General features: G+C 46.7%; 1 protein-coding gene across 2 annotated transcripts in view; it reads right to left on the bottom strand.

Annotated features, from left to right (window-relative positions):
* Positions 1 to 13,959, bottom strand: part of gnav1 (guanine nucleotide binding protein (G protein) alpha v1) — a 230,008-nt gene that overhangs the window by 28,636 nt on the left and 187,413 nt on the right. For both annotated transcript variants that reach the window (XM_041216585.1, XM_041216584.1), the window contains exon 6: positions 1,138 to 1,267. In XM_041216585.1, coding sequence (XP_041072519.1) covers positions 1,138 to 1,267 — 130 coding nt within the window. The remainder of the gene's footprint in view (positions 1 to 1,137; positions 1,268 to 13,959) is intronic.

The raw sequence follows: 13,959 nt of genomic DNA, 5'->3' as shown, positions 1-13,959 counted from the left end.
CTCTCCAGTGACTCTATGTCCTTTTTATAATATGGCAACCAGAACCATGAGCAGTAGTCTCACTATAACGAAGCAATATAACCCCGGCTGCGTTTGGTACAGACAACAATTGAATGAGGGGCCTGTATGTACAGCTGACTCCCACACTAGCAGAGCCCTGGGTGGGGTGCTGGGGTGGGGGAGGCTGTATAGGGGGACGTTTTGCTCTCTACCATCTGAATGGCTGGAGGTGGTAATAGTTCAGATCACCCCCAACAGCAACAGCTCCCTGACTGTTTGTTCTTACGTCAACTACCTGAACTTCCTGTCAGACACAGAATCTCTGTTCAATTCACTTGTCAGGCTTGTAACGTATAATTATGGATGGTGGTAATTTCCTCTGAATGGAGCTGTCAGGCTGCTGGGCTCCAGTTTGGTTGAGGTGACACTCCTCACATTTTCTCTATTCACAGACGCTCTGCATTGATTGCTCATCGCTATGCCCAGAAACGCTGCCATTTCTTCAACTTTCTCCAACCTGCCTCTTGGTTTCTCTGTCTCATTTTGTTTTCTTTCCAGTTTATGGCTCCTCTCCCCATATCCCCCCCCCCCCCCCCCCCCCCCCCCCCCCCCCCCCCCCCCCCCCCGGGGGGTAACTGGTGCTTTGCTGGGCAACAGTTTCACCGCATCGGCCAGAGTCACCCGCTCTCACCCAAAGACCCTTCACAGCAGTGTCTGTCCTCGCTCAAACTACACACAGAGGAACAGAGAGAGGGAACAGAGAGGGGGAGAGAGGGTACAGAGACAGAGGCTGGGACAGAGACAGAAGCAGAGGCAGAGAGTGCAAGCGGGACAGACAGATAGACAGGAACACAGAGAGAAGAGGACAGGCTCTGACATCTTAAGTATGTCAAGGTACTAATCGTACTCCAGTTATTGAATATTCATTCATTTGGGTGCAAAACCAGTTTTGCCAACGGGATTATGGCTCCACTGCTTATTTAGCTACAGGTATTTAGTAGCTATATACGCCCCCCACTGCCTCTTCAGGAAGAGTGTGCAGTCAGTCGACCCTGTGACAAGTACAGCAACACCCGACCGAGTGGAAACTGCCTCCCCTCCAGACAGAGGCTGGCTTGCTGCAAATTCTCCCCTTACCACTGAAGGCTCCTCCAGCAGGTTCATGTCGTAGCCACTCAGCGCAGCCACAAATAACACTGCCCTCATATCCTCAAAGCAGCCAATCCACTTCCGCCGCTCTGTACGTTGGCCTCCCACATCATACAGCCTGAAAACCACAAGAGAAAATGGTTGTTACTTCAGAGGTTTTGAAGGTTTGCACTCTCTCCAATCCCATCCCTTCCCCCCCGCCCCTCAGCTCACTGTCCACCCTCAGCTTCCTCGGTTAGAAAGGGAAAATGAATGGGAAGACCACCCTTCCAGCCCCAGAGCTGCTCACAGGCATTCCCAGCTCTCCAGGATTGTCCTGGAGTGTCCCGGAATTCCAGGTTAATCTCCAGGACAGTGCTGCAATCTTTGAACTTTGTTTACCATTTATAAAAATATTAGACAATCATCCAGCCAAATAACGTACAGTCTGTTGGCTTTTCTGATTGGCTTGGGAATGCAAGGAACTGTGGGTTGGGCCTATAGCAGGAGTGGAGGGGGGAAGGTGCAGGAAGTCATACCATGATCCCTCTGGGAATATGCCCAACCAGAGTTGACAGCCCCAAGTTGCTTGTCCAACACGGAAGCCTCAGGTGAAGGCTGAGGACCATAAACACATAACAGGAATTGTGGTAAAAATTCCTGCTTCACCACAGCCCAACTCTCTAGGCTCCTCCTGTCCTACAGCTTTCCAAGATGGCGGGTGCACGTGTTCCTGGAGGTATCACATGACTTCTTCCGACCAACCCGCTCCCATTCTCCGGCCATTGGTCACCTGACCCACGCCCACACCAATGGGAAAGTGAAGATTCTTCATCACCTGATTGGATGACTCTTGACTATCAGTCAAACCACCTTTCTTCCCCACATCCGATATTTTTAGAAGTTGAAAATAAATAAAAGAAAATTTAAAAATACAGCTTTTTCTCCTGGATTACTCCTGAACTATCCTGGAGGTTTTTAATTCCTGAAGATCTCAGCAGAATTCCTGGAAGTTTGGTCTCTTGTGCATTGCTAATCTCCTGTCACAAGAGCAGGTCAGAGGCTGGGAATCCTGTGGTGAATAACTCACTTCCTGACTCCCCAAAGCCTGTCCACCATCTACAAGGCACAAGTCAGGAGTGTGATGGAATACTCCTCACTTGCCTGGACGAGTGCAGCTCCCACAACACTCAAGAAGCTCGACACCATCCAGGCCAAAGCAGCCCACTTGATTGGCACCCCTTCCACAAACATTCACTCCCTCCACCACCAATGCATAGTAGCATCAGTGTGTACCATCTACAAGATGCACTGCAGGAATTTACTAAGGCCCCTTCGACAGTACCTTCCAAACCCACAACCAATACCATCTAGAAGGACAAAGGCAACAAACACATGGAACACCACCACCTGGAAGTTCCCCTCCAAGCCACTCACCAGCCTGACTTGGAAATATATCACCGTTCCTTCACTGTTTTTGGGTAAAAATCCTGGAAATCCCTCCCTAACAGCACTGTGGGTGTACCTACACCACATGGACTGCAGCGGTTCAAGAAGGCAGCTCAATGCCACCTTCTCAAGGGCAACTAGTGATGGGCAATAAATGCTGGCCCAGCCAGCGACACCCACATCTCGTGAATGAATAAAAAAAATGCTATCGGACCTGCTGCACAATCTTTGCTGTTTTAAGGCACGTTTTCTCTCTCTCTCTCCTGTTCAATCTCTGCCTATTGCATCTATTCCCAGAAGATAAGAGGGGAGCAAATGTGCATTCACTGTAGCAAATGAGGTCGGACACATTCCACTCGAGTGCCACCATTAAAAGCTGCATTAGCGAGCAAACTTGCGGCACGGGTCACTGACTGGAAAATTACAGAGAGGCTCTGCTATCACTTCCAAAATTATTACTGTACCTATATATTCGCTAAACATTCACAAAGACATCAGTGTCACTAATAATTCCAAGCTGATAACTGGAACATTGGAGTCAGTGCTTCATTTATCGACCGATATGCAGGGTTTTGACCATCGTGTTGGATCACTATAACAATGAGGCGATCTTCACCCTTGGCATCTGTTCCTTTCTTCTACCAGCCTCCTGGGTCACTGGGCCATGTATTGCTTTGCCATACAGCTTCTCGTTCCACTTGTCTGTATCTCCACTCCTCCATTCACACCATCTCATATACACCTCCCGTTTGCTCTGCTTATGCTTCTTCCACACCCCCCACCCGCCAGATTTTGTCATGATCACTTCTAGAGTTTATATCCACCTTCCATTTACAGCTCATTCGATTTATTCCACCACCCACCCCCAACACAGCCCCCCCACCCCCCGGCCCCCCCCGCCCCCCCAACACCGCCAACCCCCCAAGCTATGTGGCTGGCTTGTATCTTGCCTTCTTCCTCCTTGCCTCAGTCCCTTTTTAAAATTCTGCTCCTCTGGGCTATCCTTCCACTCTGTGAGCTATGTCTCCTCGTTCCTCTCATTAGCCTGTCCTGCTGTGAGCTTTGCTGCTTTCGTTTCAGATTTCCAACAGAGAAATTAAATTGCTTTCGTTCATTTAAATTTTTTTTTGTTCTGATTCTAAACTGCAGCAGCAGAGGCTGAACTTTCAGTCTCCTCACTCTCCCCACTAAACCCAGTTACCGCCATTCCCCTCACCACACCACCCCCCACCACCTAATCTTCAGTGTCAACTGGGTAGCACTTGCCACCTCAGGAGGTTCAGAGTCCTACTCCAAAGGTTTGAGTACGAGTTCTGGGTCTGGGCTGATGCCCCAGTGCAGCACTGAGGGAATGCTGCACTGTCAGCACGCCATCTTTTCGGATGAGATGTTAAACTGAGGCCCCGGCTTCACTCTCAGATGGACTTCAAAAGATCCCATGACAGTACTTCAAAGAATAGGTGATTCCTCCCTGGTACCCAATTCAATATTTATCCTTCAATCAACATCACTAAATTCAGGTTATCTCATCAGTATCACTGCTGCTTGTGGGATCTTGCTGTGCGCAAACTGGCCATCGCACTTCCTACATTACACCGGTAGCTATACTCTTCAAAAGTACTTCACTGCTTTGAGACATGCCGAAGCCACGAAAGACGCTGTATGCCTGAGAGATTTAGGGAGGGAATGTCAAAACCTTGGGCCTAAGCATCTAAGATAGAACCACCAAAGGTGAAGGGATTATGATCGAGGATGTGTAAATGGCCAGAACAGGAGGAGTGTGGATATCTTGGAGTGTGGTAGGACTGGAGGAGATTACAGAGATTGGTTGGAGGGAGGGGGGGGGGGTGGGTGCAGTGATTGGAGGGATTTGAAAATAAGGTTGAGAATTTTTAAAAGTCAAGGCATTGCTCAAATGGGAGCTAATGTTAATCAGCGAGTGTCCAGGGCGGTGGCTGCTGCTGCTGATATGTGCAATCGGCACAGTCGGAAAGTGAGTTTGTCAATTTGAGCTCAGCTCTTCTGTGAATGGTCCGCAGCATTTACAATCCAGGCTCACCCACGAGGGAGGGGGCTTCTTACAGGAGATCATGGAGATGGTTGGGGGGGGGGGACAAAAATGATGAAATTGAACCCAAGAGAGAGGGTGGGACCTGCAGGGGATTTAAACTAACTCACACCCAGCTCAGAGTTAGCCAATTCCAAAAAATAACAGAGAAAACAACAACTTGCATTTACCTAGCATCTTTAGTTGTAAGATGTGCCAAAGTGCTTCACAAGAGCAAGACAGCAAGCCATATAAGGCAATAGGAGGACAGGTAAACACAGTCATGGACGTGTAATTGTGATTTTAGGGAAGTTAAGAATAATTCCTCTAATGGGCCATTTCTGTTTTCAAACCTTTACATTGAGTTTCAAAGCCTTTTTCAAAATGGAGGTATGACCAGGCAACATGGCATCTTCCTATGTTCAAACCTTGTCAGGCTTATTTCTCTGGAGCTGGCTACAAAGAGTCATCAAAATGCAAAGGGTTTCATGGGTGTCCATTGAATCTTCCAAGAGGTGTGAGAAACCTTGTTAATTCTGATGGAACAGGAGACAGGAACAGGAACAGGAGGCAGGAGCAGGAGCAGGAGCAGGACCAGGAGGCAGGAGCAGGAGACAGGAGACAGGAGACAGGAGACAGGAGACAGGAGACAGGAGACAGGAGACAGGAGACAGGAGACAGGAACAGGGACAGGAACAGGAACAGGAGGCAGGAACAGGAGACAGGAACAGGAGACAGGAACAGGGACAGGAACAGGGACAGGGACAGGGACAGGAACAGGAGCAGGAACAGGGACAGGAGCAGGGACAGGAGCAGGAGCAGGAACAGGAGCAGGAACAGGGACAGGAACAGGAGGCAGGATCAGGAGCAGGAACAGGAGGCAGGAGCAGGGACAGGAGCAGGAACAGGGACAGGAACAGGAACAGGAGGCAGGATCAGGAGCAGGAGGCAGGAGACAGGAACAGGGACAGGAACAGGAGCAGGAACAGGAGGCAGGAACAGGAGGCAGGAACAGGAGGCAGGAACAGGAGGCAGGAACAGGAGGCAGGAGACAGGAACAGGGACAGGGACAGGGACAGGGACAGGAACAGGGACAGGAACAGGAGCAGGAACAGGAGCAGGAACAGGAGCAGGAGCAGGAACAGGAGCAGGAACAGGAACAGGAACAGGAGCAGGAACAGGAGCAGGAACAGGAGGCAGGAGCAGGAGGCAGGAGCAGGAACAGGAACAGGAACAGGAGGCAGGATCAGCAGGCAGGAGCAGGAGGCAGGAGCAGGAACAGGAACAGGAGCAGAAACAGGAACAGGAGCAGGAACAGGAGCAGGAACAGGAGCAGGAACAGGAGCAGGAACAGGAGCAGGAACAGGAGCAGGAGCAGGAGGCAGGAGGCAGGAGCAGGAGGCAGGAGCAGGAACAGGAGGCAGGAGGCAGGAGCAGGAACAGGCTTCGAAGGACCACAACGTAATTAACTTCTTTACCTGATGAAACAACAGCTCATGGAAATTAACATAGCAGCCATTTTAAGTTGTGAACTGTATAAAGTCTGGCTGAAAAGCCCCATTTTGGTGCAGAACCCCCAGGGAAAGCTCTTAAGAGACATCATCAGAGCAGTTTTCATTCAGTGAAACACCTTTGACCACAAGTCCATCAGGCAGTGGTCAGCACGTAACATCTTAGAGGCCCTGCGGGAAAAGGAGAGGGTGGATCCTGTGGGATGGTTCCCCGAGCAGACTGTCAAAGTCATTTGGCAGAATGCCTCATCGCCAGAATTTTCCAACAAGCACCAAGATGTAACTTGGCTGGTGGAAAGCCCTCCATGTCAGATCCTTCCTACACACTCGGAGTCTCACACTGTCTGCACGTTGCCCTCGAGGTGGCTGTGGTGGGGACAAGACCATTGTTCACCTCCTTGTGGAATGTGCCTTGCAAAGCTCTGGAAAGATATGTAGTGGTTTTTGTCGAGGTTCATCCTGAGCAATTCCGTGACACAGGACTCTGTGCTCTATGGACTGTTCCTGGGGACGTACACCAAAACAAACATCAACAGTGGCTGGAGGATCGTCGGCCCAGTGAGGGACGCTCTTCTGTCTGCCCAAAACTTGTTGCTCCTCCAGCGCAAAGAGTTGTCCCCGACCGAGTGTTGCAGACTGGCACATTCCAAGGTCCAGGACTATGTGCTGAGGGACGCACTAAAGCTTGGGACAGCTGCCACAAAGGCGCAATAGGGAATAGTCGCTGTCTAAGACCTTTCTGCCACAGTGCACCGAGGGGCTGGGAATTGTATAGAACCCCTTGGGCTGTATGACTCGCATTGAATGTGTACCGTAAATATTATATGTACCACAATTGTACTGAAGCACCTCAGAGTGCAACATGATCAATGTAGAAAATTTGAATATCATTACACTTTCTGTAATGACCATTTTGAAGTGCCTTGTAATGTTCTTTTAGATATTTTACGAATAAAATATCTTCTTGCAAAAAAAAAAATGAGCGATTTTCTCTCTGCCACCCAGGGTCAAAGAGGAAAGTTATCCAGAAATCAATAGTTGTTCTACTGAGAATAGTCCAATCTTCAGGTGTTGTAACCACAGAACTAGTGAGGAATAAGAAACCTCTCTCTCTCTCTCCAAGTACCTGCTTAAACTGCTGGGTCTACCCAAAAAGACTAGTCAACTGCAGAAGACATTGCAGCTGCTAAATCGAACCTCGAGTTTCAAACCTCTTCACTTTGGAATGAAAAAATTCAAGCAATGGGTCCACAATGATATCTTACAGGGACTGATTTGAAATCTCATCTTGAAATATCTTTTTTTCTTTATCTACATTTTAACCTTTGTGTCTGTATTTTAGTTACTAACTTTATCGCAAAACTACTGCTGATGGTTAAGTAAAAGTGATAAACTAACATTTATCTTGTTTAAGGCTAAAGCTTGTCTGTTGGGTTATTTTTAAATGGAACCACTCAATGAAAAGGGAGCTACATACACAAACAAACCAATCCTTAGCTCACAGGCCACTTTCTGGAAGTGCCCTTTATGTGTCATGATATAAAAGGAGGAGGATTTAAAAAGAGCGGGGAGCACACTGGTGGGGGAGGGGAGTGCGCGAGGGGAATGGGGAGGTGGTGTGTTTTAGGGCAGAAATTTCAGAGTTCAGGGCTGAGACAGCTGAGGGCACATGACATATCTCACAGCTACAACTGGAGCTTCCCCAAAGACATCGAGAAGTGATGGTGAGTGTTTCTAATTGCTGCCAGGGCTAACTATATTTCATTATGTCCTGAAATGATTCCAACAAATAAGTAGATAAATACCCAGTAATACTATCTCGAGTTAGCAGAGGAAGCCAGGCCATTGTAATTCACTGTGGAGACCCAGGGGAAATATCCATTTGAAATTCATGTGAAAATGAGCACAAAGAGAAACAGGGACAGCCAAGTGCTCATCAGCCTCATTAGCACACGATTACGTCAGAAATGACGGGAGGGGGCGGTTGAAGAAAAGAATGAATATAATTTCCTGCTTTGCATTAACGTGATTTGGTTGGTGTCACACAATTGTCTTTATGATTGAAAGCTCGAGGACTCACTTTTCCCTTCGAGCAATCGAGCAGCTCCCTATGAAATTGGGATCAACATTAATGTACAATCACCTACTGATCAAAACATTGGCTCGGGAGCACACTTCGCTGTGAGGCAAAGATGGCCAGGCAAACACTTTAGAAGCACGGCAGGTCAAGAGAACGTAATCATTCAGGGTTCCTCACCCATCATCAAAAACTGGGAAAAATGAAAACGATGACGGAGAATTTTAACAGACTAGTGTTTAGAGGACTAATTGTTGGGTTAGGGGAATTGTCCTTTGATGAGAGATTGAGTAGACTAGATCGATATTGTTCACGAGAATGATCCCAGGAATGAAAGGCTTAACATATGAGGAACGTTTGAGGACTCTGGGTCTATACTCGGTAGAATTTAGAAGGATAATGGGGTGATCTGATTGAAACTTACAGAATACTGAAAGGCCTGGATAGAGTAGACGTGGGGAAGATGTTTCCATTAGTAGGAGAGACTAGGACCCGAGGGCACAGCCTCAGAGTAAAGGGAAGACCTTTTAGAACAGAGATGAGGAGAAACTTCTTTAGCCAGAGTTGTGAATCTATGGAACTCATTGCCACAGAAGGCTGTGGAGGGCAGGTCATTGAGTGTATTTAAGACCGAGATAGATAGGTTCTTGATTGGTAAGGGGGTCAAAGGTTACGGGGAGAAGGCGGGAGAATGGGGTTGAGAAACTTATCAGCCATGATTGAATGGCGGAGCAGACTCGATGGGCTGAATGGCCTAATTTCTGCTCCTATGTCTTATGGTCTTATGGATATTCCCTCCTGTTTCGAAGAATGAGAAAGGATCTCATTGAAACATTGAAAATTCTCCAGGGGCTTGGAAGGACAGATACTGGGGGGGGATGTTTTACTTTGGCTATGGAGTCCAGGACACAGGGTCACAGTCAGAGACTAAGGGGTCTGCAACTGTAAACGAGGGAAAGTTTCTTCACTCCAAGGGCTGTGCATCTTTGGAATTCTCTACTCCAGTGGATGCTAAGTTGTTGAGCATATTTGAGACGGCAGCCAATAGATTTCTGGATACTAAGGGAATCAAGGGATATGGGGAGAGGAAAATAGAGTTGAGGTAGGTAATCAGTCATGATCTTACTGAATGACAGGATCAGATTCAAAGGGCCGAATGGCCTACTCCTGCTTCCACCTCTACGTTCATTTAATGGAATCAGAACAAAGAAGAGCAGGTGGATAAAAGCCCTAGAAAGTGAGAGTCGGTGGAACAGCCAGGTACCAGCCTCACAGAAACTGAGGAGATGGTCAAACAACCAGTAACCTTAGATAAAAACAAAAACACTGCGGATGCTGGAGATCCAAAACAAAAACAGAATTACCTGGAAAAACTCAGCAGGTCTGGCAGCATCGGCGGAGAAGAAAAGAGTTGACGTTTCGAGTCTTCGTGACCCTTCAACAGAACTGAGTGAATCTTAGGAAAGGGGTGAAATATAAGCTGGTTTAAGGTGGGGGGGGGGGAGCGGGGGTGGTGTGGTGGGGGAGGTGGGGGAGGTGGGGGGGTGGTGGGGGAGATCGGGGGGGGTGGGGTCTTTCCTAAGATTCACTCAGTTCTGTTGAAGGGTCATGAGGACTCGAAACGTCAACCAGTAACCTTGTCCAGTTCTGGTCAATGTGCTGAACCATTCTCTTAAGCTGTTGATCTATGTGTGCAACACGGGTTTCTGGCATTTTCTGTCTTACATGGAAATTGCAATCATGAAAAGAGGCCATTCAGCCCACCCACTGCATGCTGGCTGTGTGTCGTCCACATGAGCGGGAGTCCGAATCCCATGTGCCCAATTTTGATTCCATCTCTTTATCTCCCTTTTCATTCAATCACTTATTTAAACTATTCTTAAAAGTTGGCATAGTCCCTGCATTTTACCCCAGTGACAGTGAATGAATTGCATTACTAACTGAGGGGTAGCACACTCACCTCGGAGCCAGAAGGTCTTGGTTCACGTTCCATGCTCGGGGCTTGAATACAAAATCCAGACTGACATTCCAGTGCAGTACTGACGGAGTGCTACACTGTCAGAGGTGCTGACTTTCAGATGAGATGTTAAACTGAGGCCCCGACTGCCCTCTTAGATGGCTGCAAAAGATTCTATGGCAATATGTCCTGGCCAATAATTATTCCTCAATCAACAGCACTAAAAACAGTTAATCTGGACACTATTACCTTGCTGTTTATGGGGCTTTGCTTTGCACAAATATAGACTGGAATAATAATTGTATAAAGGACAGAGAGGGGGAAGAGTTTCTGAAGTGTCTTCAGTAGAATTTTCTAGACTAGAATGTTTCTAGTCCAATGAGGAAGAAGATATTGCTGGGTTTGGTTATGGGATATGAGGTGGGCCAAGTCAATCAAGTGTCAGTTGGGGAATATGTAGTCAATAGTGATCATAATATAACATTTAGGTTGGCTCCAGAAAAGGACAAGGAGTAATTCAGAGTAAAAATACTTAATTCAGAGAGGGCCAATTTCAATGGGGTAAGAATGGATCTGACTCAGGGTAAATTGGAATCAAAAATTGGCACACAAAACTGTTACGGAACAATAGGTTGTCTTTAAAGAGGAGATAGTTCGGGTACTTTCAAGATATGTTCCCACAAGGGAAAGGGTAGGGCAAACAAATCCAGAACTCCCTCAATAAGTAAGAGAGAGCAAGATGAAGCACAAAAAAGATAGTTATGACAGCTGTCAGGTGGGTAATACAAATGAGAATCAAATGAATATAGAAAGTTCTGAGGAGAAGTAAGAGTATAAGAGACCGGCAGTTAATATAAAAGGGAAGCAGAAAGTCTTCTATAAATAGTAAAAGGTTAGTAAAAGGAGGAATAGGGTTGATTAAGGACCTAATAGGGGATTTATTCATGGAGGGAGAGAGCTTAGCTGAGGTAATAAATGAGGACTTTGCATCTGTCTTCACGAAGGAAGAAGATGCTGCCAAAGTTGTAATGGAAGAGTCCATAGTTGAGGCATTGGATGTGCTAAAAATTGACTAAAATTAGGTTAGTTATTGATAAGTCACTAGGACTGTGTGGGGTGCATCTGGAGATACTGAGGCAAGGAAGGGCAGAAATTGCAGAGGCACTGGTCATAATGTTACAATCCTCCTTTCAGGGATGGTGCCATAGGACTAGAGCATTGTGAAGGTCCAATAAAGGGTGCAAGGATAAACCTAACAACTAGAGGCCAGTCAGTTTAACCACGGTGGTGGGAAAGCTTTTAGGTTTGATAATCCAGGACAAAGTTAAGAGTCACTCGGACAAATGTGCATTTATTAAGCAAAGCCAGTTGGGATTTGTTAAAGGTAACATGCATTTAACTAACTTAATAGAGTCTTTAGAGGTAACGGAGAGGGTTGATGAGAGTAATCTTCTTCGTCTTCTGCTTAGGCAGTGGCTTAGGATTGAGGATGAATTGCTTCTACTTTGCTTTGATGGGTTCTGAGACGGCCGATAAGTCCAACGGGTGGTCTGCAGCCTCTGTCACATGCAGGGTAGGCGGTGCTTGAAGGGTTGGGTAGACGGGTTGGTTGGAGGGTGGTGAAAGTAATGCAGTTGATGTGGAGTACATGGACTTCCAAACGACGTTTGATAAAGCGCCACATAACAGGCTTGTCAGTAAAATTAAAGCATGGGGAATAGTGGCAGCACAGACACAAAGTTGGCAGAGCAACAGGGAACAGAGCAATGGTGGACGGTTACTTCTTGGACTGCAGGAAGTTACACAGTCGGGCTCCCCAGTGGTTCATATTAGGGACATTGCGTTTCTTGGTATATATTAACCACCATTGCGTGTGCAGGGCACAATCTCAAAATGTGCAGATGACACAACTTGGGAGTACTGTGAACTGTGTTGAGGATAGTGATAGACTTCAAGAGGACATAGACAGGCTGGTGGAAGGGTGGACACTTGGAAGATTAACTTTAATGTAGAGAAGTGTCGAATAATTCATTTCGGCAGGAAGAATCAGGAAAGGCAATATAAAGTAAAGAGTACAATTCTAAAGGGGGTGCAGGAGCAAAGAGACCTGGGGGTACATGTACACAAATCATTGAAGGTGGCAAGGCAGGTTAAGAAACTGGTTAAAAAGATGTACAGGATTCTGGGCTTCATAAATAGAGGTACGGAATACAAAAGCAAGGAAGCTATGATGTGTCTTTATAAAACACAGGTTCATCCTCAACTGAAACACTGTGGCCAATTCTGGGCACCGCACTTTAGGAAGATTGGGATTTCTAATTTCCTTTAGGGAATTAATTTTCTGGGTCACTGCACAATGCAGTCAATACCAATGATCTCTGTATTTTCAGCTGCTTCGTTTTCAACACTGATTTTCTTTTGAATTATTTTATTAACAAAAGTACAATTCTCAGGATGTCAGCACCTTCAACAGAACCAGATTTATTGCCCAAAATCAAGTTAACCTTCATAAGGTGGTGGTGAGCTGCTGTAGTCCGTGTGGTGAAGATAGTCTCTCAGTACTGTTTAAAAAGAATAAACTTACATTCATTTAGCAGATATTCCCATCTCGGGATGCCCCAGAGCACTTTACAATCACTGAGGTACTTTCAAGTATGGTCACTGTTATAGGAAACACTGCAGCCAATTTCACGGAACCGTGGCACGGTTACAGCGCAGCAGATGGCCATTCGGTTGATCGTGTCCCTGCTAGCTCTTGGGAAGAGCAGCTCAGCCGGCCCCACTCCTCTGACTTTTCCCGTAGTCATCAGGTGCTCAGCCAATTGCCTTTTGAAAGTCTTGATTGAATCTGCCTCCACTATGTTCTCGGGCAGTGACTTCCAGATCCTAACCACTCGCAGCGTAAAAATAGGTTATTCCTCGTGTTGCCATTGCTTTGTTTGCCAATTAACTGAAATCAGTGTCCTCTGGTTCTCGATTCTGCTGCCAATGGGACAATTTCTCTCTCTCACTCTGTCTGGACCCCTCAGAATTTTGAGTACCTCTGTCAAATCTCCTCTCAGCCTTCTCTAAGGGGAACAGCCCCAGCTACTCCAGTCTATCCACATAAGTGAAGCCTCTCATCCCTGGACCCTTGCTCATAACCCTCTACACCCTCTCTAAAGCCTTCGGATCTGCAATTCACTGCCCAAGAACGTGGTGGAGGCAGATTCAATCAAGACTTTCAAAAGGCAATTGGATGAGCACCTGATGATTACGGGAAAAGTCAGAGGAGTGGGGCCGGCTGAGCTGCTCTTCCCAAGAGCTAGCAGGGACATGACCAACCGAATGGCCACCTGCTGCGCTGTAACCGTGCCACGGTTCCATGAAATTGGCTGCAGTGTTTCCTATAACAGTGACCATACTTGAAAGTACTTCAGTGACTGTAAAGTTCTCTGGGGCTAAATGAATGTAAGTTTATTCTTTTTAAACAGTACTGAGAGACTATCTTCACCACACGGGCTACAGCAGCTCACCACCACCTTACGAAGGTTAACTTGATGTTGGGCAATAAATGCTGGTTTTGTTGAAGGTGCTGACATCCTGAGAATTGTACTTTTGTTAATAAAATAATTCAAAAGAAAATCAGTGTTGAAAACGAAGCAGCTGAAAATACAGAGATCATTGGTATCGACTGCATTGTGCAGTGACCCAGAAAACAGAAAATTAATTCCCTAAAGGAAATTAGAAATCCCAATCGTGGCGTTAAAAACAAAGTCCATTCTCAAACCAAAATGAAATTTCAATCCTG

The sequence above is a fragment of the Carcharodon carcharias genome, chromosome 22 (assembly GCF_017639515.1).
Source record: "Carcharodon carcharias isolate sCarCar2 chromosome 22, sCarCar2.pri, whole genome shotgun sequence".
Lineage (NCBI taxonomy): Eukaryota > Metazoa > Chordata > Chondrichthyes > Lamniformes > Lamnidae > Carcharodon > Carcharodon carcharias.
The sequence above is the reverse complement of the archived record's forward strand: the minus strand, read 5'-3'. Positions and strand labels throughout refer to the sequence as shown.